Raw genomic sequence first — 27,041 nt, forward strand, 5'->3', positions numbered from 1 at the left:
ATCTCTAGCTTAGCAAAGGTCAACAGAGCATCAAGTTGGGGGTGGCAGCCATTGGGCATAGGAATAATGGGGTCATGACCCGTTAAAGGCTTCTATTTCTGGATAAAAGAATTGGGCACCTAATTCAAATGATTTAATTACAGGTGATGTTCTTTCCCATTAGTAGAGTAAAATATTGATTGATTTAGTCATGTGATACACGGCCTTCCTTGTGCCAACTTTACCTCTGAATGAGACGCTGACAGCGTTACATGGCTAACTGGCATTCAATGAATTATTCAGGCAAATACCCGCTAGACTGGCAGAGGCAGGGCTGCCTTCATTGTGTGCAAACCATTCACACTTGGTTATATCTATAACTCTCAAAATGTCATTTGTGAATATTTATCTTGTACTTTTTTTCCTTATTATAGCCACATGCTAAATAGTAACGGTCATGTCGGATTTTGTGTTGAGGTCTAATCCTATTTGTTTGATAGTACCTGGGTAGCACCAATATCTTTTTGAAAACTATCTTACAACTCCTACTACTCATTCTTTGCTTTCCATGTAGTTCCCTCCTCCTCCTCCTCCTCCTCATGCCTTCGTATCTCTGTGCTCTTACCCCAACCCTATGTGCTTCCCCCATTAACCCTGGTCACAGCTCCTTTACCAGCATTCTTCTGGTCTCGCTTTTATATAATCTTTTTTTTTTTTCCTTCCTACTGAGAGCTCCTTCAGTCTCTGTGCTCTCATATCTCCTACATATCTCATAACTCCCAAATCTTTATACCTCTATGCCCTCACAGCTCCTTCTTTCTCTTCTATTTCATTGCACTACCCTGTACCACCATTTCTCTCCCATTTTCTCTACAGCTCTTTGCCCATACTTCATACTTTTCCCCTCCTGTATCCTTTTCTCTTAACAACATCCCTATCTCCATACCCACCCCACACAGCCTCTTCCCCAATGACCCTATCCCCACTAGTCTCAGTGAAGAGCTCAGTTGCATTTTACTACATGTATGGTATCTAAAAACTAATAAAAAAAAAAAAACCCCTAAAACAAATAAAAAACTAATAAACAAAAATAAAAAAGCTCTGTTTTATAGGAAGGCCATTTGCCATAGAGTCCATTTTATAAAATTAAATATTTTTAATGACTTTCTTTCTCTCTCTAATAAGACAGTAGCTTGTAATGGATACTAACGAAGTGGTCTAAATCCATATTTAGTGGCAAAGCAACCCTATTGGGTTTATTTAATGTTTACATTTTTTTTTGTAGACTTAAGGTTGCCATACACATAGCAATTTCGATCTTTTGGTTGCACGAAATATCATTCCCACCCTCCGCTGACATTCATGGCTGAATCGTCCGATATGGAGGTAGAAACAATACAAATTCTACCTCCTTCTGCCTATTCAGCCCTGAACGTAGATTTTGCTCGAATGCCTTCAATGGTGCCCAATCAAAATCTTTTAACCTGGTGATTGTCAGCTTTTCACAATATCTGTCATCTTGTCGAGCCGCCATACACGCACTGAATATCGTACCAAACAAGGTTTCGTACAATATTATCGGTGCGTGTATAGCCGGCTTTAAGGTATGGTTATCTAAATTAGAGAGAACCCCAGGGCCCATGTTTTCAGGATATTAGTTCCAATACCTGCAGTCTTTTTAATATGACCTCTTCCTAGTAATATCTCTGCTTATATATTTTCTCAAAATAAGACCTATGGTAATTGTTCTTTTTCCTCATATTTCAGAATGTACCTGGCAAGTAAAAGCAAATGATCGGAATTTCTATGATCAGCCAGAATTCAAGAAGAAAGTGTTCCTGTGCCTTAAGAAAAGCAAATATGCAGTACGTATAATGTATTTATATCTCATTTGTGGCCGTGCCTATCCCTGTTTGGATGCATATTTGTGTATCATTGCCTCTGGCATTCTTTTGTAAGAAAAAGATGAATCACATTGAGTAGGCAGGTTTGCTGTACAAGGAGATCTTTGCATGATACCGTCTCTCTGTATAAAGAAGAAAGGGGGGTGGGTTTGTTTATGTGTATGGGAAACTGCAATAAAAATAACCAATTACATTGGGTAATAACCAATTTGTGGCCAAGCCATGCTCAATAATGGCTTCTTCAGGGATGGCATTACCAAACTGCAGGAGAGCTGCTGGAGAAGATATGAAGTTATCAGTGAGACAGTGGAAAATACCGCAAAGCTGAAACTGCCGACAGAGACAGTAACACTTTCACAGGAGTTGGGAAAACAAAACAAAGGAGAAATAATTTTACATTCACCACTTAATATTTCCATCTGCCATATACAAACGACCAATTAAAAATTAGAGATAGTTTAGACAGCAAATCACGTTCTTCTTTTGAAGGTCTTTTCACAAATGCATTTTACATGGTATTTCTTTCCCAACAGGGAAATGCAATCAAGACCTACAAATACAACCCGATCACCTTCCTGCCAGTTAATTTATATGAACAATTCAAAAGAGCTGCCAATGCCTATTTCTTGGTGTTACTCATCCTTCAGGTAATACGACTAGAATTCCTTTTCAAGTCTCCTAATCATTCTGCCGTAATGAAGAAGAGCCATGGGTGCATAATACTGGCTGCCGCATAGGCTCCTAAAAGTGGGTCTTTTCATAGTAAGTGTATGAATAGTTACTTTGGTAGCTGAGGCTGAAAGAAGATGCATTTATTCAGTTTAGTTGTTCAGTGCCTAACTTCAGGTGAAAAAGGTCCTTCCTAGAGTGCACAATTGGAAGTCGCCATTTCCACACTTCAGCATCCCATTGGTGCATCATTATCCGTATATATATATATATATCTATATATCTATATATATATATATATATATATATATATATATATATATATATATATATATATATATATATATATATATATATATATATATATATATATATATATATATATATATATATATATATATAGTTTATACCATAATATGCAAATCTTTACAAGGCTTTTTTATATTTTATTTCAGACCATTCCCCAAATATCCACTGTCACATGGTCAACCACCTTGATTCCTCTGCTGCTGGTGCTGGGAATAACTGCTATCAAAGATCTCGTGGATGACATTGTAAGTGTTTTGACGGGCATTGTTTAAGTTCAAGGCAGAAAATAAGAGGTTCTGTTGCCGTGAGAAGAAGCCCAAAGTGGGGATAGGACTTGTGAACCCACAGCAGCCTTTAGAGCAGGGGTCCCTAACCTTTCATACTCGTTCGCCACAGTCAAATGTAAAAAGACTTGGAGAGCAACACAAGCACCATAAAAGTTCATGGAGGAGGCAAATAAGGGCTGTGATTGGCTATTAGGCAGCCTTTATGCACACTATCAGCTTACAGGGGCTTTATTTGGTAGGAAATCTTGTTTTTATTCAACCAAAACTTGCCCCCAAGTCAGGAATTCAAAAATAACTACCTGGTTTGGGGCACTGAGAGCAACATCCAAGGGGTTGGGGAGCAACATGTTGTCCCTGAGCCACTGGTTGGGGATCACTGCTTTAGAGGATGGTGTCGGTGTATATGGTTTATGTAACTGAAGTTCAAACTAAAGTACAACTCTTAGCAACCCTCAACAGCTGCAGGCAGGGCTTTACTCCATCCCACCCTCAACAAATCATGCTAAAGCTGGCCATACATGGATATAATCATACAAAACCTAGTTTCGTATGATTTTCGGACTATGTGTGGGCTCCAAATCATTGTCCTGGTAAGTTTCCTGCCATGGGTGAAAACACACGGAAGCTACTAGTAGCAGCTACTTGTCGTGGCTACTAAAATAAACAATGCTGATCATTTACTGATAATTGTCTCTATGTGTGTTGTAGCAGAGGCAATTCTCAGTATTGGCTATGGCAGTGTATTCTCTAGCGTTTAGTAGCCATCAAAAAGTAGCTACTACTAAGTAGCACAATGTGTCTTCACCCTTAGTCGATTATGAAATTTTGGTTGGATAAGGATAAAATCTGTGCATGTATTGAGTATCTGACGATATCCTTGGGGGCCTACAATGTATTTCTGGGATGTCACTTTCATATAATTGTTTTCTGAAAATTATTTTATGTTCAGAACATCCTCCGATTGGTTGTTAGTACTTTATCCTACAAATTCAATCTGAATGTTAGTTTTAGATCATTGCATTTAAACCTACAATCGTTACCAGACTTTTGTCAGAGGAAGACTAAAATCTGAAGATGTGTGGCCGGCTAAATCTGTGTCAAGGGATGCTGGGACTTGTAGTTTATGAACAGCTGGAGTGGTGAAGTCGGGGAGAGTATTTTTACCCCAGATCCTTTTAGGACCACATGTTGCTTTTTCTCTACCAGAGAAAACTAAATGCGTGGCATAGACCTTGTGTGGCTAATAGTGTTCTTCTCTTTTGTCTTATGTTATCATCATTTGTACTGAAACTGTACCTTGTCTCCCTTTTTCCTTTAAAGGCCCGGCATAAAATGGACAACGAAATAAACAACCGCCCTTCTGAAGTTATTACAGATGGAAGGTGACAAAACGTTTACTTTCTCTCATAAATATATATTAAAGGAGAAGGAAAGGAAAAATCACTAAGGGGTCCCAAAATGTTAGGCGCCCCCCAGTGATTGTAATCTATGTGTGTTGTAGCAGAGGCAATTCTCAGTATTGGCTATGGCAGTGTATTCTCTAATAAACTATACTTTGCTACAGGCTGTAACTTTGCTTCAAAGCAATTGTATGGCTTCTTATTTCACATGATCTTTGGTATTTTAAAGAGCCTTTTTACAAGGGATCTTGCTTCTAGTAGATGATTTCTTCAAATGTTATTGCACATGAATGGCTGAGTTTTTATAGTTGCAGTGCTGCGTCTCACCAGTTATAACTCACCAAAATAACTAATTTTCCCTCTATATATCTATATCTATATAATATATACAGAAAAGAACAGAGCACACCCTAATAATAATCAAATGCCCCGGGTGCTTGCAATAACCATGTGTATAGCAAGACAATGAGCCGCACACACAGGGACTTTGTTAGAAGACAAAAAAATATTTAATGAAAAAGATCCAACGTTTCGAGCACCAACTGTGCTCTTCCTCAGGGACAAACCAAAAACCCTGAGGAAGAACACAGTTGGTGCTCGAAACATTGGATCTTTTTCATTAAATATTTTTTTGTCTTCTAACAAAGTCCCTGTGTGTGCGGCTCATTGTCTTGCTATATATATATATATATATATATAATTATATATATATAATTATATATATATATATATATTATTATATATATATATATATATATATATATATATATATATATATATATATATATATATATATATATATATATATATATATATATATATATATATATATATATATATATATATATATATATATATATATATATATATATTATATATATATATATATATATTATATATATATATATATATTATATATATATATATATATATATATATATATATATATATATATATATTATATATATATATATATATATATATATATATATATATTATATATATATATATATATTATATACTATACACATTACCCCAGCACTCCATTATAAAGCTTCAAGAGAAAATTAAAAACCAATTTTGCACACACTGAAGGAAAAATATCTGCATTTTAGTAAAAAGAGACACGTTTGGTTACACGGTTTGTACAAAGTATGCATAAGCTGACGCGCCCCATCAAGGCAGTGTCCTTGCGTCAGTCCTAACCTAGCGAAAAAAGAGAATATATTTTCTTTGGGGGAGAAAGACCATACCTGCTTTTCTCTCTATATGGCATGACCTATTCCAAAGAAACCATTCAGTGATTAAGCGAATAAATACCTTCTTAGCTGCAAGGCTATCCTTAAAGGGGCAGGGTATATATATATATTGTACTATTATATACATTACAGTAAAACAAATTCTTCCTCATTTAGGTTTAAAAAGACAAAGTGGAAGCATATTCATGTTGGAGACATCATACGTATTAACAAAAATGAATTTGTTCCTGTGAGTATGGAGTATCTATTTCATCCTAATTACTTCTTTACTTCTCTAGGCTGTTAGCAGTCAGTAACCAATCAGAGATGTGACGAGGGGGGGGCTATATGGCACATAACTGTCAGTTAGTTTGCATTTGAATCTGACCTGTGTGCTCACAAACTGAGCAGTTATGTCCCATGTGCCCCCCCCCCCCCCCCCCCCCCCAAAGTCACTGACTAAGAGCTGAAAGCAGGAAGTAGTGTTCTGGCTATTTTGTTAGATATCTGCCCACTCCAGCCTTTATAGATTACATTTTTTCCTAACGAACTATATTACAAATATTTTCTATTTTGCACAGTCTGTCTATTTTACCCAATTTAATTTTTACACCAAACTGTTCCTTTAAGGAACTAGTGGGAAGCCACTAGGACAAGTGGAACGCTTGCCATATTATTCATAAATAAATCTGGCCACGATAAACACCCGAGATAACCTCATACCCACAACCTTGTTTAGATTAGGTTTCTAATCTCTCACGGAGATTCTTTGTAACTGATATGCTTTTTGTATATTCTCTGACAGGCAGATGTACTGTTGCTGTCGAGCTCAGATCCCAACAGCTTGTGCTATGTAGAGACTGCAGAGCTGGACGGGTAGGTTTTCTTTCTTATGAAATCTTTGCTTAACCATTTAACCCCCTAAACTGTGCCCAAATGCAACATGGCCATTCTGTTACTTACTTTTACCAATATGTCATACACATGAGTAAATATTGCCCCTTTACATCTATTACTTTGAGCTGCCATTTTGTGATGTTCTGTGCGCCACTCACTGATCACCTGACAGGAAGAAATGCAGGGCCCTGACTGTAACAGGAAGAAGGGTGTGAAAGTCACAGCTCTGTCCATTCATTGGCTGATGTATCCTGGCATGTAGGAGCATACAACTGCTATTGTAGTAAGAAGAAACGTATTTAGACATGTCTAATGGATGGCTTGGAACACAGCAAAGCAAAGGACTTAGAGCTGGACTTTATAAATCATATATTAAGGGCAGTGACACACGGGGAGATTAGTTGCCGGGCGACTAATCTCCCCGCAATGCCATCCCACAGGCTAGAATGTAAATCACTCGTGGGATGGCATACGCAGTGCCGTGATTTGCCGAAGTTGCCTTGAGAGGAAACTTTGAGCGACTTAGGAAAATTTCGGCACCGCCTATGCCATGCCACCGGCGATTTACATTCTAGGCGGTGGGATGGCATTGTACCCCTGCCCTAAAGCATATTATCCACTAATATGTGCTGTGCCAACACTGCCTTCCTTTTATAACTGTGTGCTTCTCTGTGACACAATGTAACATCATGGCACCCATCACAAGAGAGCCCACCCACACCTCCACAACAGTTTCCCAGGAATCTTTCCTAGGACAAGTTAAGGGACCACAAAGCTAGCTAAAGCTATATACACATCAAATTATATATAGAATCGCCAATGGATCCACCCTCTCTTTGTTTTTAAGATAGCCTAAGTGGGCTAATTAGCAGGGGTGTTTTCATATTCATGCGTCTCTAAAAGCAGCACCCAGTAAATATTTAAGGTGAGGTGAATGACAAGATATACAATCTTCACAAAGAAATGAATACGGTATAAGCCTTCTTCCAACAGAGGCTGTTCCCAAGCCTGCTATACACACACCCGCTATACACACGGCATTGCACTACAAAACCAGAAACGTGAGAATACGCCTTTCTTTACCAACTGAAAGCAGAGACATGCAAATCACTCCTTATGTTTCTCTTGGGCTCACTATGCACCCAGAAATACTGGTTCAGTAGCACAGATACAGCCAGGATTTCAGAGCCATATAAATCACCCTGCAAACTCACTGTTTCAGCCTGGTTAGATCTCATTGTTACACAATAGCGGGTAATTTACTTAAAGGAAAACTATACCCCCAGAATGAATACTTAACCAACAGATAGTTATATTATGTTAAGTGGCCTATTAAAGAATCTTGCCAAACTGGAATATATATATCAGTAAATATTGCCCTTTTACATCCTTTCCCTTGAGCCGCCATTTAGTGATGGGCTGTGTGCTCCCTCAGAGATCAGCTGACAGGAAGTGATGCAGCTCTAACTGTAACAGGAAGTAGTGTTGGAGTAAAAGGCAGAACTCTGCCCATTCATTGGCTGATGGGGCCTAGCATGTATGTGTGCCTTGGCTTGTTTGTGTGCACTGTGAATCCTATGATCCCAGTGAGACCTACATTGTTTGGCACAGAGATCTGTAGCTTCCTCGATGAATACAGTGCTTTGACTTTGACTCTTTGAGCGGTGCTGTAATCATGAAGTGTGGTAGGGGGGTGGCACATAGGCATTTCCTATATGCATAGCTCCCAACTGTCCCGATTTTTGCAGGACAGCCCCTCTTTTGACAGTTCAACTTGCAATCCCGGATTCTTACTCATTCTTCCCTCATTTCCCTTTGATCTCCTGCACTGAAGCTAAAAAAGATACAAATTTAATTAAAAGTAGCTTTTGGCAGAAAGCCCAGAAAGTTAACAAGCTTCAGCTGCACTTAAATACATTTTTTCTCAAATTTAATTAAAAAGTAGCTTTTGGCAGAGAGCCCAGTAATCTTAACGAGCATCACTTGCACTTAGAAACATTGTTTCTCACATTTAATTAAATAAGTAGCTTTTGGTAGAGAGCCTACAAATAGCCCACCTGTACTGAGATACAGTTGTAACTAATAAGCTAAACAGGTCTCTTGGGGGAACTGAGACTCAACTGTAATAACACATAAAACAGGACCCCAAACCCCCCAGAAATGTGTTAAAACTTTAAATAACCTGCCAAATTTAGTCAAATGAAAGTGGTATTTAGGGGGTGTCGTCTCAAAAATAGGCATGGTCAAAAATTTGCCACACTGCACGCGCCATTTATTTTTGTCTCTCTTTCCGTTTTCAAAATGTTGGGAGGTATGCTTTATGTGACATAAATGTGTAGCACCCAAGGTCAGTATTTCCAATATACCAGAACACACAAAGATAAATATTGACAGGGTGGAAACCAGGGAAAGTGACACAATTCTACAGCACAAAACTAATAATTACGCTTATGTTTGTTGTTTCAGGGAGACAAACTTGAAATTTAAAATGTCACTGGAAATAACAGACAAACTTCTCCAAAAAGAAGAACAATTGGCAGGGTTTGATGGTAATGATTTATTTTGTTGCACGTCTTTATTGTACTTTTTTTTTTTTTCTCAACCTGTGGTAATCTTTGAAGGTTTTACCAAAAAGGAGTATAATTTGCACCAGCCTAGTTACCCATAGCAACCAATCAGAAACCTGCTGCAAACATTGTAGCTTTTATTTTTTAAAATAAAATAGATTGGTCAGGATGGGTTTATGTATGTGAGTGCATAGATAGGTCAGTGTGGGTCTGTATGTGAGTGGATAGATAGGTCAGTGTGGGTCTGTATGTGAGTGGATAGATAGGTCAGTGTGGGTCTGTATGTGAGTGGATAGATAGGTCAGTGTGGGTCTGTATGTGAGTGGATAGATAGGTCAGTGTGGGTCTGTATGTGAGTGGATAGATAGGTCAGTGTGGGTCTGTATGTGAGTGGATAGATAGGTCAGTGTGGGTCTGTATGTGAGTGGATAGATAGGTCAGAGTGGGTCTGTATGTGAGTGGATAGATAGGTCAGTGTGGGTCTGTATGTGAGTGGATAGATAGGTCAGTGTGGGTCTGTATGTGAGTGGATAGATAGGTCAGTGTGGGTCTGTATGTGAGTGGATAGATAGGTCAGTGTGGGTCTGTATGTGAGTGGATAGGTCAGTATGGGTCTGTATGTGAGTGGATAGATGGGTCAGTGTGGGTCTGTATGTGAGTGGATAGATGGGTCAGTGTGGGTCTGTATGTGAGTGGATAGATGGGTCAGTGTGGGTCTGTATGTGAGTGGATAGATGGGTCAGTGTGGGTCTGTATGTGAGTGGATAGATGGGTCAGTATGGGTCTGTATGTGAGTGGATAGATGGGTCAGTATGGGTCTGTATGTGAGTGGATAGATGGGTCAGTATGGGTCTGTATGTGAGTGGATAGATGGGTCAGTGTGGGTCTGTATGTGAGTGGATAGATAGGTCTTTGCTGAGAACTGAACAAGGATCTGAACATTTGTAGTTTCCCACTATAAGAAAAAAATATAAATGTAGAACAAAACTGATCCTGTTATAACACTAGAAATGACTGGACAATGCCTGTTCTGAAATAGGTTTGGTAGAATGCGAGGAACCGAATAATCGATTGGATAAATTTGTTGGGACCTTGTTCTGGAGAGGCAATAGCTTTGGGCTTGATGCTGATAAAATTCTGCTTCGAGGGTGCACTGTCAGAAATACAGAGTACTGCCATGGACTGGTCTTATTTGCAGGTAAGTTTAATATTTAAGCTTATTTTCTATGGGACCACCTTTAGAAAGCTGTAACACCAAAAATAACCTGTTTGTGATTTATTGAATAAACCGTGGATACATTTTTCTCATAGGCGCTGATACCAAGATTATGAGAAACAGTGGGAAAACCAGATTGAAGAGAACAAAAATTGACTATCTCATGAATTACATGGTTTACACGGTAATTAGGCAGCTCTTTGTAAAGGAAGAATTCTTTGCACTCTCGCTTCCTACTGTATGTCTATATTTCATGAGAATCAGTGTTCATATTGTTAATTTCCTATGGAAATTGATCCAGTACTCTAGAACTTTGTTTGGAACATCTAGAGTTGTCCAACTTTTCCATATAGTAAACAGAAGTGGTCACTGGGCAGAATATTAAGTATAATAATGTTATAACAAAGTCAACTGAGTGCTCAATAAGGCTAAAGGGGCACCCATAATACTGACTTTAAGGCCACATCTAACTTATTTTAATCTTTTTTTCTCCGCTAGATATTTGTTCTTCTAATCTTGGCTGCTGCTGGACTTGCCATAGGACAAACATTTTGGGAAGCAAAGCTAGGTGCCGCTAATGTTTCCTGGTATCTCTATGATGGGAACAACTATAGTCCCTCATATCGAGGATTTCTTGCCTTTTGGGGTTACATCATTGTACTGAACACCATGGTGCCCATTTCTCTTTATGTAAGGTAAGAGACCGCCCTATAGCAACCCTGACTCAATATCAGCACTGGTTGATACTCAACATAATGCAAAATGATGCAAGAAGAACTAATTGTTTTGATCAATATCTAGTGTTGAAGTGATTCGTTTGGGTCAGAGTTACTTTATCAACTGGGACCTGCAGATGTACTTCTCTCCTAAGGACACGCCAGCCAAAGCCAGGACGACAACCCTGAATGAGCAGCTTGGTCAGATCCAATATATCTTCTCCGATAAGACTGGGACATTGACACAGAACATTATGACATTTAAAAAATGCACAATTAATGGAACCACTTATGGTAGGTTGTTCTATAGAAATGTTATCTGGTCACAGTCAAAAGCAAGAGGGGGGCTTACATCTTTTATCTATGTGCTGGTAAACCGAATTTGCCACTGGCGGACGCTATAGGGAAGACTATGTTAAAGTGATTTTCTGCCTTAGTCAGCTACAGGTTCAGTTGGGTACCTACTGTACAGTGATAGAACTACTTTTAGCACTGCACAAAGGAAATTAATTGCACAATTATAAACGCTGAATAATAAAGGCTGAAAACTTAAGTTTCCCTGGAAATCTAAAATATGGTATTTTTAAGAAATAATTGTACACGTACTGTGAATTGTAAGGATAATAGTCATATTAAAATTCCAAAGTTTAAAATACTCCCCTTATGGCTTTTATATGGTTACTTAAACTCCTTACTCCTTTTACTAGTGATACTAACTTGTATAACTCAGCCTTGTGCATTTATTTGGTCACAGAATCCCTCAGTGACTTCTAATATCCTTATCATTTACAGTAGGGGGTACGTTATCCCTTATAATACATAAGTGATACTCAGAGTTCCCTGTATAACTCAGCCTGCAGCCTTGTGCCTTTATATGGGCACAGAACCCTTCAGTGACTGCTAATATCCTTATCATTTACAGTAGGGGGTACATTATCCCTTATAATACATGAGTGATGCTCAGAGTTCCCTGTATAACTCAGCCTGCAGCCTTGTGCCTTTATATGGTCACAGAACCCCTAACATTCTTATAGTTTACAGTAGGGGGTACATTATGTCAGTGATTAGTCTAGAACACTAATAAGCACTGTTTCGGAACCCCTGTCTCACATTTCAGTAAGAAAAGAAAGTTTTCATGTACCTGTGTGCTGTAGTTCCATTAACGTTCTGTCCTTTTTAACCTTGCAGGAGACGATGACGATGAACTCAAGTCTGGCCAAACTAAAGTAAGTTTCCTGCGTACTGTATGTACTATTTTAAGAGAAAAGTTGATCTAGACTGCAGAGAAGGGATCACCATATAATTAGTGACCAGAGCTGGTTGAGCTATAGATGTTTCTCTGCTCAATATAATACCATCTTTATATTGGTCACTGTCTATCCTTAAAGCAGGTGGACTTCAGTTGGAATCCTTTGGCTGATCCAAGCTTCACATTCCATGACAACTATCTGATTGAGCAAATACGGGCAGGAAAAGACAAAGACGTTTATGAGTTCTTCAAGTTACTTGCTCTGTGCCACACTGTGATGGCTGAGAAGACAGATGGTGAGTTGCATGTGAAATATCCTGCATAGCCAACAGCCTTTACTAGTCTGAATTTCAACATTTATTTCCTTGCTTTGCTCGCTACAGGGGAACTGATCTACCAGGCCGCATCTCCAGATGAGGGTGCTTTGGTTACAGCAGCCAGGAACTTTGGTTTTGTATTCCTGTCTAGAACCCAGAGTACAATCACTATTAGTGAACTGGGGCAAGAGAAGACTTACGAGGTTCTGGCCATCCTGGATTTTAATAGTGACCGAAAACGAATGTCTATAATAGGTGAGTTTTAGGTGTTCATTATGTCTTAGAGGGCAACTAAAGATGCTAGACAAACCCCCATATGTAATAAAACGCAAAGTTTGTCCAATAGCAGTAACCCAGAGCAAAACTGGTAAAATTTGCCCCATTGTAGTAACCCATGGCAACCACTGTGAAATCCGCTTTGATCAGTCTAATATAGGTGGAATAACAAAAGTAAATTTCTGATTTCTCGTTTTTAAAGGTTACTGCACCTACCCAGAGTTAAAAAACAAACATTTGTTTTCTGTGGATGGGGTCTCCATGTGAATGCTCTTTCTCTGTCCACTGGTGCTGTTTGTTTTTCTTTTTTTGTCTCAAATAATTTTGTTTTGTTTTCTTGTTGCTTCAAAGTGCGTCAGCCAGATGGCAGAATCCGCCTTTACTGCAAAGGGGCAGATACTGTGATATATGAACGTCTACATCCAGATAATCCTATCAAAGATCAGACACAGAAGGCACTTGACGTAAGTGTCCATTGTTCTAGGGCTGCAGTATGAATTCTATGTATATTCTGCACAAACAAGTGACACTTGTGATGGCTCAGCAAATAACACTTCCCTGACCGCCATGCTATAGGCAGTTTGCACCAATGGTCATAGCTCATAGGCTTTTAAATACTTATCCCATTACAGTGCACGAGAAGCTCTCTGCATACCACAGTCAACATGGAACAAGTTTCATAATAAAATTCTCATACTTTTCGTAGTAGCCCATAAGCAAAAAAACACTACAAAGTGTATGAATGTTCTATTACGATACTTCCTCCATTTACACTGTGGTATGTCATAGACAGTGTCGGACTAGGATGCCTGGGGCTCGTCAGAAAACCTTAGCCCATGGGCCCACTCTCCAAACTATTCTTCATCCACTTCTTACTCAGTCTCTACTTTTTCCTAGTTTATTATCTTTACATACTATAATCTATTCTTCTATATATTTAGTTGCTTTGTTCCCATAGAAAAATAAGTAATGACCATGAATTAGGCCAAATGGGTAGAAGCAGGAGGGCCCACTGATGCCTAGGCCCACCAGGAATTTTCCTGGTTTCCCTGTGGGCCAGTCCAACACTGGCCATAGAGCAGTGATCCCCAACCAGTGGCTTGGGGGCAACAAGTTGCTCACCACCCCCTGTTGCTCCCAGTGGCCTCAAAGTAGGTGCCCATTTTTATTTTACTTTTTATTTTTACATCTGACTGTTGCTCACAAGTAAAAAGGGTTGGGGATCCCTGCCATAGACAGAGTGCTACCCATAATAATGGACAAGGCACTTAAAGTCATTGCTTAAGGGCTTTAAACATTTTGTTTACTGAAAGACCGTGATTAAAATTAGTGTGCCAACTGCCACTTAAGGGGCAATGACAAAAAAAATGCCTGGAAAGGAGAGCTTATGGAACATGCACTTACTGTTTGTGAACTTCTTGATCTTCTGTCTCTGAGCCTTGTCAACAGTAGGGCAAACAGTTTGGTTAATAGTGATCACAGTACAATCATATTAAATCCCTATTGCAGATTTTTGCTAATGCCAGCCTGAGGACCCTCTGCCTTTGCTACAAAGACATTAACAAAGGGGACTTTGAGAACTGGAGCAAGAAATACAAACAAGCCAGTGTAGCTACAAGCAATCGTGATGAAGCGCTGGATAGAGTATATGAAGCGATTGAAACAGACTTAAAGGTAAGGGAATAATGTACAGCAGGAGCAGGTCTGAACTGGGGTTCAAAATAGGCCCTGGCATTCCAAGTACACAGAGGCCCAAACAGCCCCCTATAGGCCCAATAAATAGTCTATGGTATCTTACAGCAGCCCCTCTGGCATTTGCCAGAATCCAGGGGCCTGAGCAGGAGTGATATAAACAAGTACACAGCACTATTAATGTATTTATTGTATACTGATCTCAATCCTAAATTTTAACCTAAGAAATTTTTTTTTTTCCTTTTTTCTTTTTTTTTTACCTAATAAAATAAAATATCATTCTGAGGCAACTTTCTGATACACATTCATTTCACATTTTTAATTGTTCTAAAGCTTTTTTGTCAATGTATTTGGCTTGCAGTGATTGTGGATTCTAAAATAAGAAAATAATTTATTTAGTGTAAACATATTTTATTTTGCTTGACAAGCAAAACAAATCTGTTTGCGCTTTTGAAAAATAAATTTCAATGAAAGTAGCTCTAATAACCAATGTCTATGACACTCTTATTCTAGCGACTGGAGATCCCTTAATATCATGGTGTCCCAGCAAATGTAATTTGCCCAAGGAAAGCTCAGCTGAGGGAGTGAATATTACATAAATGTTCTTCCCCTAAATAAAAACAGTTTATTACAAGACTCAATTTGTTCTTTGCCTTCTGGGTTTTCTTAAGAGTTACTATTGCAATTGTAACTAAATGGCTGTCCGTTCCCCTATGTAACAGCTATTGGGAGCTACGGCTATTGAGGACAAGTTGCAGGATGATGTGAGCGGCACAATCTTTAACCTGGCCCGCGCTGATATAAAGATCTGGGTTCTGACTGGGGATAAAAAAGGTAAGAGTTTTCTCTATCCTTATACTGTTTCTTTCTCTCTCACAGTGACCCTACTGTGTTAAGGAGGATGAGTTTTCGATTTTAGGGATAAAAAAAAATTGTAAATTCAGAGAACGAAAATACAAATAGGTCCCTTGTAAAAACAACCACACAAAAAAACCCAATAATAGGTACACAGAGTTGGACTGGGCCACTGGGGTACCGGGTAAAAACCCACTGGGCCCCAGTGGCCCATATCTGATCCCCCCCCCCCCAGGGCGCTCCTGCAATCCGCCGGTCTTCCACCCCCAACGCGCCGCAGGTAAGTTTCATTTAGGAGCGCTCAGGGAGGGGGTCAGAGGGTGTTGGGGGGCCTGGGGTGTGTATGAAGGTGGCAGGGGCCATTGGGGGTGCAGGAGCCCCTGAGGCAGAAGCGCCAGGGGACCCTGCACCCCCCAGTCTGACCCAGTGGGTACAAAGTTATATATTAGTAGTATATGATATGAATGATGCACCAGTAAATTGAAGATAATCCATAGTAACGTAATCACCCATTTGTTTAGAAACTGCGGAGAACATTGGATATTCTTGCAAACTCTTAGATGATGACACTGAAATCCTCTATGGAGAAGATATCAAGTAAGAAATGTTCTTGAAATATATAATTATAATGAAAGTAAATGGAAACCCTTAATTAATGTAAAATTCCAATGCTGCTCAGCTTAGAAAATTAAATTAATGAGCAATGAAGAGTATTTTTAGTCAGTTCTAAGCGCAGAACAGGACATTGCCTTACAAAATTTATTTTCAGCCGTTTGCAGCCAGTCCGGCAAAATGACCAGCAGATGGCGACGTTTCAAATTCATTATATTTGCAGTTTTAAAACAGATCTTGTTTTGATGGTTTACATTTGCTTTAAAGATATTTGGGGATATTTGTGTATGTCATTTCAAAAATCTCTGTTGGGGCCATCCTTAGTATTTGCAGGGCCAGGATAAAAACAAAACTTTGTGGTCTCCCATATTAGTATATATACTATTATAAATATTGTTATTACATGTATTTATAAAGCGCCAACTCATTCCGCAGTGCTGTACAATAAATGGGTTTGTACATAGGACATAGTATATATGATATACTAAGCAACCAGGGCCGCTCCTGCTATAAGGCAAGGTAAGAACTTTGCCTCAGGTGGTAGAGATGGGCCAGTTACCAGGCGCGGCAAAAAGCTGCCTCTGGTCATTTTAAGAGCTGAAAATGTAGCTCTGCTACTGCAAAGAGTACACACCGTAGTTATGCTAAACTAAATGAGGGGAAGCTTCTCTCAATTAATGTGTTGTTAGAGAGATCTTTTGATGGGCAGACAGTGGGAGCGAATGCCAGAGAAGTGGGGAAGCCTTTGTAAAGTCATGAATGTGACTTTGGTTAATGTCAGTGTGGGATTCCGGGAGCTGTATTAGCTAGATACATCAGCAGACTCAGTTGATAGATGCCTTGAAATATAGGGGGCCTGCAGGGAGTACCTAACTAATTATAATTGCAAAGTAAAAGTCCTGTAATCCAAATGTTTCCCCAGGTTTGGGGGGGGCAGGGGGTATTTTAAAGCTCTACATCAACTTACTTCACTTAATGAATTTTGGAGAAAAAGTAATCTTTATTGTGTTATACAAGAAACTGAACTGGTCTGTTTTGCATTTCTAGTGTTCACTTACAAACCCGAATGGAAAATCAGAGAAACCAAATGAGTGGGAATCAAGGAGCTCAAAGTAACCAATCGGGGGCCTTTTTACCTACTGACAAGAAACATGCACTAATTATAACAGGTTCCTGGCTGGTACGTACCACGTAACCTACTTTCAGAACTTAGCTAAGGGCCGGCAGGGGCTCATCTACATGGGTGCAGGTACTAATTGTAACCCATCAGCATTTATATTTGAACCATCTCCTGTTGCACCATAGAAAATGAAAGGAACAATTATTTTAGGTTTTCCATAGGGAAACTTAAAAAAGAAGGTACTTGGTGGACTATACCTTCATATACATTCAGCAGCTTTGGGTTGTTTTTGCACCAAATTCCTATATTGTATTTTGTGATTGTGAAGTGAGTGCCCTCCATTTATTTATATTTGTCTTTGGTGTGACAGAATGAAATTCTTCTTGAAAAAAAGAAAAGGAAAAAGAAACGTCTAAAGCTAAAATTTCCCAGGACCAAAGAGGAGAAAGAGCAGCAGCTGCATGAGAAGCTGAAGGCCTATGCACTAAAAGAGCAGAGACAGAGGAGCTTTGTTGACCTGGCCTGTGAGTGCAGCGCCGTTATCTGCTGTCGAGTGACGCCCAAGCAAAAGGCCATGGTAGTCGATCTGGTGAAAAGATACAAGAAAGCGGTTACGTTGGCTATTGGAGATGGTGCAAATGATGTTAACATGATTAAGAGTAAGTATCCAGCTGTGCCATACAGGAAATATATTGACACGTTCTACATTAGTAGAAAGCCCAAGATGATCGCCCCAAGTTCAACCCAAGGTGATCACCTCTTGGCAGAAATGTCCCTATTTGTATGCCTTTTTCTGTTTCTTATGTGCCATTGCATGTTGCAGCTGCCCATATTGGCGTTGGTATAAGCGGACAGGAAGGAATGCAAGCCGTTATGTCCAGCGACTACTCGTTCGCCCAATTCAGATACCTCCAAAGACTTCTACTGGTTCATGGCCGCTGGTCGTATATCCGCATGTGCAAATTCCTACGCTATTTCTTCTACAAGAATTTCTCGTTTACATTGGTTCACTTCTGGTACTCTTTCTTCAATGGATTTTCAGCCCAGGTAAGCAAGTCTTCAGGGGAGGGGGTAGCGAGCTTGGAGAATGCCTTTTATATATCTGTGTATGTGTTTATATGCACTGAGACCCATTTTGAGGGGCTGAACCTGATTTTTGTATTGTTTCAGCCAAAATTAAATATATAAGTCCAGATGAAGTAATTAGCCAGTTTTCTTTCCATAAAACTTGTTTTTGGGGGATATCTATGGTTCAGTGCTGATTTCCAGTGCAACCAGTTAGGGATGACAACCACCTCAGTAAAACCTCGCTACGTACAAGGGCATTCTTATGATGGCATATTATAATATCTCTCTGTAGCAGGCCCAGCAACTCTCCAAGCCATTTACATGGCTGTCATTATGACTACAGCCTTTGGAGACTTATTTTTATGACAATATTTTTAATACATTTTGTCCCTCAAACACGTCTTCAATCAGGTTATAAATAGCAAAGATTTTCAGTGGAATAAAAACAACAACATTTATTGGCTCAAATTAACAACAACATAAATTATATGAAAAGCATACTATACCAAACAATGACCAGGTGCATCCTAATCTCCTAACGCGTTTCGCACCATGTGGCGCTTCATCAGAGGAGGTGTGGTTTACTTGTGTCACTTCCCTTATATACCCTCAATTTATTAAATATACAGTGTGCAGGGCTACCTAAACACCCCATACTAAGCTAATAGCATATCAAATTTATAAGACATACATAGCCATGGGCTTTCAGGTCGCCCTGTATATAGCACATATTATATCATTATATTAGAAACACACCAATAAATTCGAAACACAAAAAAACCTCAAAACATAAACAAAATTGTAATCACATAATTAATTAAATAAATAAATCAATAAATCTACAGCTCAAAGAGCTTGTAAAGACAAATATCATAATTGATCCCACATATTAAAGTGCATAATTGTGCATAGTTGTGCATAGGACTCTATTCCAATAATACTTAAAAAACACTTAATGTTGTTGCATCCTGGAGATTCCCTAAATGCCAAAGGCTAGTATTATAGCCATATGGCCATAACAGTAATTAATCAATTTAACCTCATATCATGTACCTTTATTATAGATGTTAATATTAAACATAAAAACCCTTGAGACCTCCAAGATGCATCAACATCCTAAGTGTACACTAGTACTCAACACAGATAATAAAACCAATAAATATATGCAATATAAAACTACATATTACAGACTCTTAATATGAATTTTTTCTAATTATGATTTTTTCATAACCATGATTTTTTCATAACCATGATTTTTTCATAACTTTTTCATGACCGTGATGACCCAGACCAGTTAACTTAATACTATTTTTTCAGTTTAACATAATAACAATTCATACAATGTATACAATTTCTTTACACAGTTTTTTCAGTTTTATTCGGTTCAACATTTTTTTATCTTAATTCCAAGGTGATATAAGGAAAGGTTTTAGCTCAAATTTTGTATTCATTCCTTTTGGTATCACAGTATCCAGCGTAAATATCCATTTAGATTCCAATCGTAAAAGTTTGGTTACCAAATTCCCTTCACTTTTTTCATCTATTTTATCTATGCCAAACATATTAAATTTCATTTGTTTTCCTTTATGCACATAATCAAAGTGTTTATATAACGGATTATCACTATCTTTATTCTTTAAACCTCTCAGATGTTCTCCTAATCTTGTTCTCAGCTGTCTTATAGTACGTCCTATATAGAGGGAACCACATTCACATTGTAGACAATAAATTACGTATTGTGTTTGACATGAGATATAAGCATCAATTTTATATTCTTTATCAGTACTTTTACTTGAAAAAGTCTTTTTATTACTGCTATATTTACATGACTTGCAATGCTTACAGGGGAAGAAACCTTTTGGATCACCTAACCATGTTGTTCCTTTGGTCAATTTTCCTTTTGACCTTAATTTATTAGGGGCTACAATACCTGCTAGGGATTTAGCTTTTCTACTAACTACCCCCGGTTGACACAACATAGAAAAAGTTGGACAGCACTATAAGGCTGTTGCCACTGAGCAACTGAGAAATCATCTATGGTCCCCCTTAGACTTGCCTTGCTTCCCAAGACATCCGACTCGTTCTAGTTGCAAGGACACATTGGTTACTCTTACAATTTGAATTAACTTTTAGTATGTGACAATTTGCAAGTGGTCTTCTGAAAAGTTGCTTAGAAGCACTTTCTTTCATTATGGGTTATAGCCCTCAAAATACAATACTATGCAGTAGGCCATCAGGTCAGATGCTGTATTGATGTATAATGCCAGAAATAATTCTTTAAATTGTGTTCTGCCTATCTCCAGACAGTTTATGAGGATTGGTTCATAACACTCTACAACGTTCTGTACTCCAGTCTTCCTGTGCTCCTGGTTGGTCTGTTGGATCAGGTACGGTACCTTACTACATTTGTACTATATATATATTGTTATATATATATATAATATATTTTATAATCATGGGGTGATGATGCACTGCTCTCCCAGGCTCTGCCTTTTGATACTTACAGTACTTACAGCCCCTCTAGGTGGTATCTGCATGCATTTTCACTCTCCTGCTTGTTCCATGTTTATACCAAGTGTCCCAATTCATCTGGAGCACTGGGGTCTCTATTGATATGCACAGCAGTTTAAAAGCTGCTATAATTACACTGAGGCAGTAACTCACAGCAACCAACAATCAACAGGTGTCTAACCTTGTCTACTGAACAAAAAGGTGTATGTAATAATTTTCACAACCTTTACAGAAGTAGCAACCAATCAAATGTTTGTTTTCAAAAAGGCCAGGGATGGTAGGGAGCTTCTTTTTTATATAGGCACCCAAGGGCCTCCTCCCAAAAGCTGCTGCCCTAGGTACAGGCCTTCGGTTGCTCCTGGTTGCTATGGGTTAATAATAGAGATGCCACCCCAAGTTAGTAAGTTATATGTATTCTGTGCAGCCATGCAGCAAGCAGTTATTGACTGATAATTGGCTATGCAAAATGTGAATTCAATATGAGGTTGTTATTAAATGTGCGGACAGGTCTGGACTGGGATCCAAAATAGGCCCTGGCATTACAAGTACACAGAGGCCCAAACAGCCCCCTATAGGCCCAATTGATAGTGCCTGTCTGGGGTATCTTACAGCAGCCCCTCTGGTATTTGCCAGAACCCACAGATTGCCAGTCTGGGGCAGACAGCAATTGATACTGGACCTGGCGCAAACTTTGCACCAATTATTTTCTAACCCTGCAGCTATTTCTATACACACCTTTTACAGAACCAAACCTATTTTCTCCTTCTCAACAGGATGTCAGTGACAAGCTCAGCCTTGCGTTTCCCCGTCTGTACGTCCCCGGACAAAAAGATTTGCTATTCAATTACAAGAAGTTTTTTTTGAGTCTGTTTCATGGGATTGTCACATCGCTCATTATATTCTTCATTCCGTATGGAGCCTTCCTGTTAACCATGGGACAAGATGGAGAAGCACCTTCTGATTACCAATCGTTTGCAGTCACGACTGCCACGGCTCTCGTCATAACTGTCAATTTCCAGGCACGTTCACCCTGTACACTTGTCTACATGTTATTGTGCACAAAACCATAACAAAAGAACAGCTTATTATGCACAATAGCAGGGTCGGATTGGGCCGGTGGGACCCCGGGAAAAAAACCCGGTGGGCCCCGCCGGCCCATACCTGATCCCAGCTGCCCTCCCCTGATTGTGTATACTTATGCGTGCTGGGGGGATGGATGGGATGTGTGGAGCCCCTGGGGTCGATATGTAAACGTTTTTTTCTTTTTTTAATTCCAAGATATTAAAGAGTAAATAAACTGTTAATATGAATGAATTTTGTTATAACAATGCCACCTGCTGGTCAGTTTCCAACCATGCAGTAGTTGAGGAAGTTGCCAGGAGAAGGAAAAGGTTGATCTGATATTTTTCTGGTTAGGAAAAACATTAGAAACCTCAGATAACTCTTCTCACATCTTTCACATCCTTAATCCCTTAAAAAAATGCTTTAAAAAGCTTTCTCATGAGTTTTACCTTTTACTTATTTCAAGCTCTGTATTCCAATTTTTCATACTGAACTTTATTTTTTGATGGACAGATTGGGTTAGACACGTCGTACTGGACATTTGTCAATGCGTTTTCAATCTTTGGAAGTATAGCCATTTACTTTGGCATAATGTTCGATCTCCACAGTGCCGGAATCCATGTTCTCTTTCCATCGATGTTCATCTTTACAGGTAATATATAGAGAATCTCTGGTGTGGACTGCAATTCAAAATAGACTCTGGGATTTTAAGTGGAGGTGCAAACATCCCCCCACTAGCCCAATAAATAGTTTGCCAGATTGCCAGTCCAAGCCTGGAGGTGCTTGTTTGTAGTTATTAGCACCTTCTACTCTGATATTTATGATGTGTATTTGGGATGATCTGCCCCTTACAACCTAAGTGTGGTGGTTAAGGGCGCAGATTATTATCATGGAAGTAGTAATGTTGACTACTTGGACGTCCTTCATGGAAAAATGCCATTGTTAACATTGCCTTTTTATAAAGGTTCAAGTTACCATAAAAGTGAAGTACTTGTCAGTTTGACATGGAGATTATGATTTTAAGTAGTAAAATGACAAGATTATTGCTGGCTGGTAAAACGTCTATGATTTTGTCCAAAACAAATTTTTCAATTTTCCATTTTAATTGAATTTAGCTAGCTCTAAGGTGTTTACAAACCTTTTTTTTTTTTTAATATCAATAAAGACATCAAATTGGTTAATGGTTAAAAGTTTTATGAAAATCATTCATATTTCCAATCCTGGGTGCCTTTTAAATAGGCTTCAAAGACTCTTGAACAACAACTCCAGGTTGTTTAGTTGGGAAATGATCAGGACTAAGAGAGGCTAACTGGCCAACAAAAGTGTTGGCCTTAAGCAAAAGATAGTTCCTTAAATCGGATATGATAAAGACACATAATCCATTGGCTGCTGTTCATTGTTGGTTTAAAGGTTGGATATAAACTGGGCACTGATGTCATTTCAGGTGCTGCTCCAAATGCTTTGAGGCAACCGTATCTTTGGCTCACTATAATCCTTACAGTCGCCTTCTGCCTACTGCCAATAGTGGCATTACGGTTCTTGGCAAAGACAATTTGGCCTTCAGAAAGTGATAAGGTAAGTACGGGGGGGGAAGCTTCCAAACTATCCTATTTTACACTTTTCTATTTTACTAGAGCAGATATTGTCTTGGCTCTCTAACTGCACAGGAATCACATAAGTTACGGATGAAGAGAAAATATAATCTATATTTAGGCCTTTACTCGTTTTCTTACTACTTCTACCCTCAAAAGGCACACACTGTATAGCACATTACCTTGAAATACAGATAATGAGCCATACACGGTTGAACATTTCCACCATTTTTTAACTAATGACATCTGGAGAATGAAATTAATGAATCAGCCACAGAGACTGTAGTTCAATGACCAAATAAACAGATCCAGCCCTGTATGAGCACCCATTAGTCTATGGCAGTAGCATAAATAGCCTTTTTAGTACTAACTGTATCTGTATAGTATAATAAAAGTATAATAGTATAATAAACGTATAATCAGAATAATATAAGTATAATTTAAGTGCCGTTTCAACAGCCTTTTGCTCAGCAGGGGAAACAAATTTCTGATGAAGACAAAACCTATGTAAATAAAGGAATGAAGGCTGCAGTGATAGAGGCTATAAGGGTTGCTTTTTTTTTTTTTTTTTTTACATTTATACTGGCCTTTGGGTCGGGGGGGCATCACATGGGGAGGGGTACTGGGTGGAGTGAGCTGGGAAATGGGGGGTGGTATAGGTGGGTGGGGTTTTATTTTTTTTTAAAAATTTTTTATTATCATTAAGGGTGGGATTCGTAGGGTATTACATACTTACTGGCTATTAGATTGCAATTACCCTGTAGTTCCCGTTAGGCCGGTCCAATACCAGCCGGATGGTAACCCTAGAGGCTGTGTTTACCCACCTTCTGATTGGGGATGGCATGGTTCATATTTCAAACATACACAAGGCATATAATGGGTCAATTCTGGCTCTGTGTTTAATGGATCACAGATAACCACTATTGCAGACACATCACTGTCCAAAAGTAGGCCATAAATAAATCAATACCACTAGGCCAACTGATTACTTTTTCTAAATCTCAACACAGGACCTAGTGGTCACGCTTTTGCTCTTATTGGTTATAGAGACTGATTTATCTCAGAGTTAAGTCGGCCTTACACAACCAATTTGTTTGGTACATGCATGTTTGTTCCCAGCCAATATGTAGGTACCACCAATATCCGTCCATCAGCAGAACTATACAGTGATCTGTGCCCATAGGAGGCATCCTCTCAGGTTACAAGAGTATAATACATAGACTCTAATCTTTCCTGTTTTACATCATTTCTTTTCTTTCCTTCCACAAGATTCAAAAGAAAGGCAAAAAATTCAAAGCTGAAGTCGAACAGAGGGCAAAACCCAAACCCTTTGCACGTGGTGTGTCTACTCGCCGCTCAGCTTACGCCTTCTCCCACCAGCGAGGATACGCCGACCTCATTTCCTCAGGACGCAGCATTCGGAAAAAGCGAGCATCCTTGGACGCCGTGTTTGACAACTATCCTGCCCAAATCACTCACTTCACTCCGCAAACTTGATTTACACTTTTACCCAAACTGGGTTTTATTTTTATACCCGTATAATTGCACATGTGAAATGGTATGTTATTTTTTTTTTTAAGGAAAAAGCCTTTCCCTCAGGATTTTTTAAAGCAAGGTTACATTTAATAGAATGACATTTTTCTACATCTACAGACAAATATTCATTTTTCTCAAGGGCTTGATAGGACGGCAGACTTGAAGTGCACGTGGAATATAATCTAGCACTAATATGAGGATCTCGTGGGCATAAGAAGATATGGGTGACTATATTATGTACTGTTGAACCACTAAAGAGAGTCCAGAGACCACTTGGACAGGGTTTGTACTAAATGTGGCCTTCCTTGCCGTGGACACTTTGTGTGGACTTCAAAAACCTGTGAAATTTTCGTTTACTCTTCCGCCGTTGCTTATTTAATGTTGTTAATAAATTGTAGTTAAGGTATGTCGGTTTTTTTCTACTGAAGAAATGGTTCTTTTGTGCCAGAAAACATTTTATCTAAATTCTAAATGGTCTGAGAAGCCTTTTTTTAAAAAAAATGTTATCTTCGTTGGAAATTCTTTTTATTTTTAGCTCCCTATTGCAGACGGACACATGGCGTATTTATTCCTATAATGCAATGGATATACCGAAACACACGAGCCACTGAAAACTTACACTGAACTGTGAGAAACTGGTTAAAACATGTAGTAAAATAAAAATTGCTGGGATGCTTGGTAGTTTTGTATGAAAAGTGCTCTCCCTTCCCCTGCCAACAGTAAGTGGCATTAGTTCCAGAGAGACTGAAATCTGTAACACCGCAACACTGCCCTTAATGCAAGATTTACAGGATGGCTTCATTATTTTTAAAGTTTTATCTTAATGTACAAAAATCTATTTTATTTAAAAATAAAAGCGAAATAAAGAGACGTGTCAAGGTTGATTTTGGTGCCGAAATCTGCTCTGTGTGCCTGCGCCCAGGCCAACGCAATGGCTCCGGGTGCAGGCACAGAAAAAAAGGCTGATTCTTGGTCTGTGTTTATCTGCAGCCTGAGAATCAGCCCCCTCTGAAATTTTTTATATTACAAGACCTGTGTTTCTGAAGCTATTTCTCTCATGGTAACCTACTGCGCAGTACATTAGAGCTTTATAAATAAAGAATCAGCAATAGAGTAATCATGGAGTACTCTCATAAAGAATAACAAATCCAGTTTGTAATGTTTTCTATATTCCGTGCTCTTCTACCAAAAAAAAATCCATCCTTACATTCATAATACTTTGGCCAAATTTCGAAGAAATAATTCCTTTGCTGGTTTGTTTGCTGCCATCGTGTGGTGCAGTATGAACACTACATCTATGGGTTCTTAGCATTGCCGTCAACCACTGACGAGCCAAAAGTTTATTTTAAAAAATCGATAGAACCATACAAATACCTTGGGAAATCAAATTCAGACCATTTTCTCCTACAGGATTGTTAAATGGACTTGGGTTAGTTAACTCCTGCACCTAATTTACTAAATCTTCCACTTTAGTACTGGTAGTTCCACTGTTAGTGTGAAAAGTGACCATTATGTTGGCCACCCCCATTGAAGCAAATCTTTGGTCCAGGCCAGTGTGTCTTCCATAATGACTGAGCTGCCCTTCTAAGGGCGCTGTACCACCATGTTCAATCTATTTCCTAATATCTCCTGGGCAAGTGCAAAGTTATGCCCTTTGGTAGAAATAATATAAATGCAAGTTATACACTAAATGGTAGTTTGTTGGGGGGGATCCTTAATGGAGAAGGGGTTTTTGTAGACAACAAGTTGTCTAAAGGTGGCCATACACGAGGCGATTTCGCTCGTTGTGCGATGAACGATTATATCGACAAACGATCGTATGGCGATCGAGTTCCCATACGATATGCCATCCACGGGCAACGATAATTCGGGAAAGATTTTGTCGCATCATTATCGTAAAATACCTACGATCGTACATCTACGTACGATCGATGTCGTTGCTGGCAATCGTGACATGCGCAGAGAACAA

The 27,041-nt window shown here is 38.9% G+C and overlaps 1 protein-coding gene across 1 annotated transcript in view; it reads left to right on the plus strand.

Annotated features, from left to right (window-relative positions):
* The window catches only part of atp8b1 (ATPase phospholipid transporting 8B1), a 50,254-nt gene extending 24,320 nt beyond the window's left edge, over nucleotides 1-25,934 (plus strand). Inside the window, 26 exon segments of the mRNA NM_001030391.1 lie at nucleotides 1,747-1,844; nucleotides 2,417-2,530; nucleotides 3,008-3,106; nucleotides 4,469-4,530; nucleotides 5,964-6,036; nucleotides 6,592-6,662; nucleotides 9,150-9,232; nucleotides 10,290-10,448; nucleotides 10,562-10,650; nucleotides 10,965-11,161; nucleotides 11,268-11,476; nucleotides 12,371-12,408; nucleotides 12,571-12,727; nucleotides 12,815-13,003; nucleotides 13,376-13,488; nucleotides 14,534-14,698; nucleotides 15,439-15,550; nucleotides 16,093-16,168; nucleotides 17,231-17,363; nucleotides 17,674-17,962; nucleotides 18,127-18,350; nucleotides 20,675-20,758; nucleotides 21,656-21,901; nucleotides 22,458-22,596; nucleotides 23,389-23,519; nucleotides 24,806-25,934. Of these exon segments, the coding sequence (NP_001025562.1) occupies nucleotides 1,747-1,844; nucleotides 2,417-2,530; nucleotides 3,008-3,106; nucleotides 4,469-4,530; nucleotides 5,964-6,036; nucleotides 6,592-6,662; nucleotides 9,150-9,232; nucleotides 10,290-10,448; nucleotides 10,562-10,650; nucleotides 10,965-11,161; nucleotides 11,268-11,476; nucleotides 12,371-12,408; nucleotides 12,571-12,727; nucleotides 12,815-13,003; nucleotides 13,376-13,488; nucleotides 14,534-14,698; nucleotides 15,439-15,550; nucleotides 16,093-16,168; nucleotides 17,231-17,363; nucleotides 17,674-17,962; nucleotides 18,127-18,350; nucleotides 20,675-20,758; nucleotides 21,656-21,901; nucleotides 22,458-22,596; nucleotides 23,389-23,519; nucleotides 24,806-25,033 (3,578 nt within the window). The 3' untranslated portion in view covers nucleotides 25,034-25,934.
* Nucleotides 25,935-27,041: the final 1,107 nt, after the last annotated feature.

The sequence above is a fragment of the Xenopus tropicalis genome, chromosome 1 (assembly GCF_000004195.4).
Source record: "Xenopus tropicalis strain Nigerian chromosome 1, UCB_Xtro_10.0, whole genome shotgun sequence".
NCBI lineage: Eukaryota > Metazoa > Chordata > Amphibia > Anura > Pipidae > Xenopus > Xenopus tropicalis.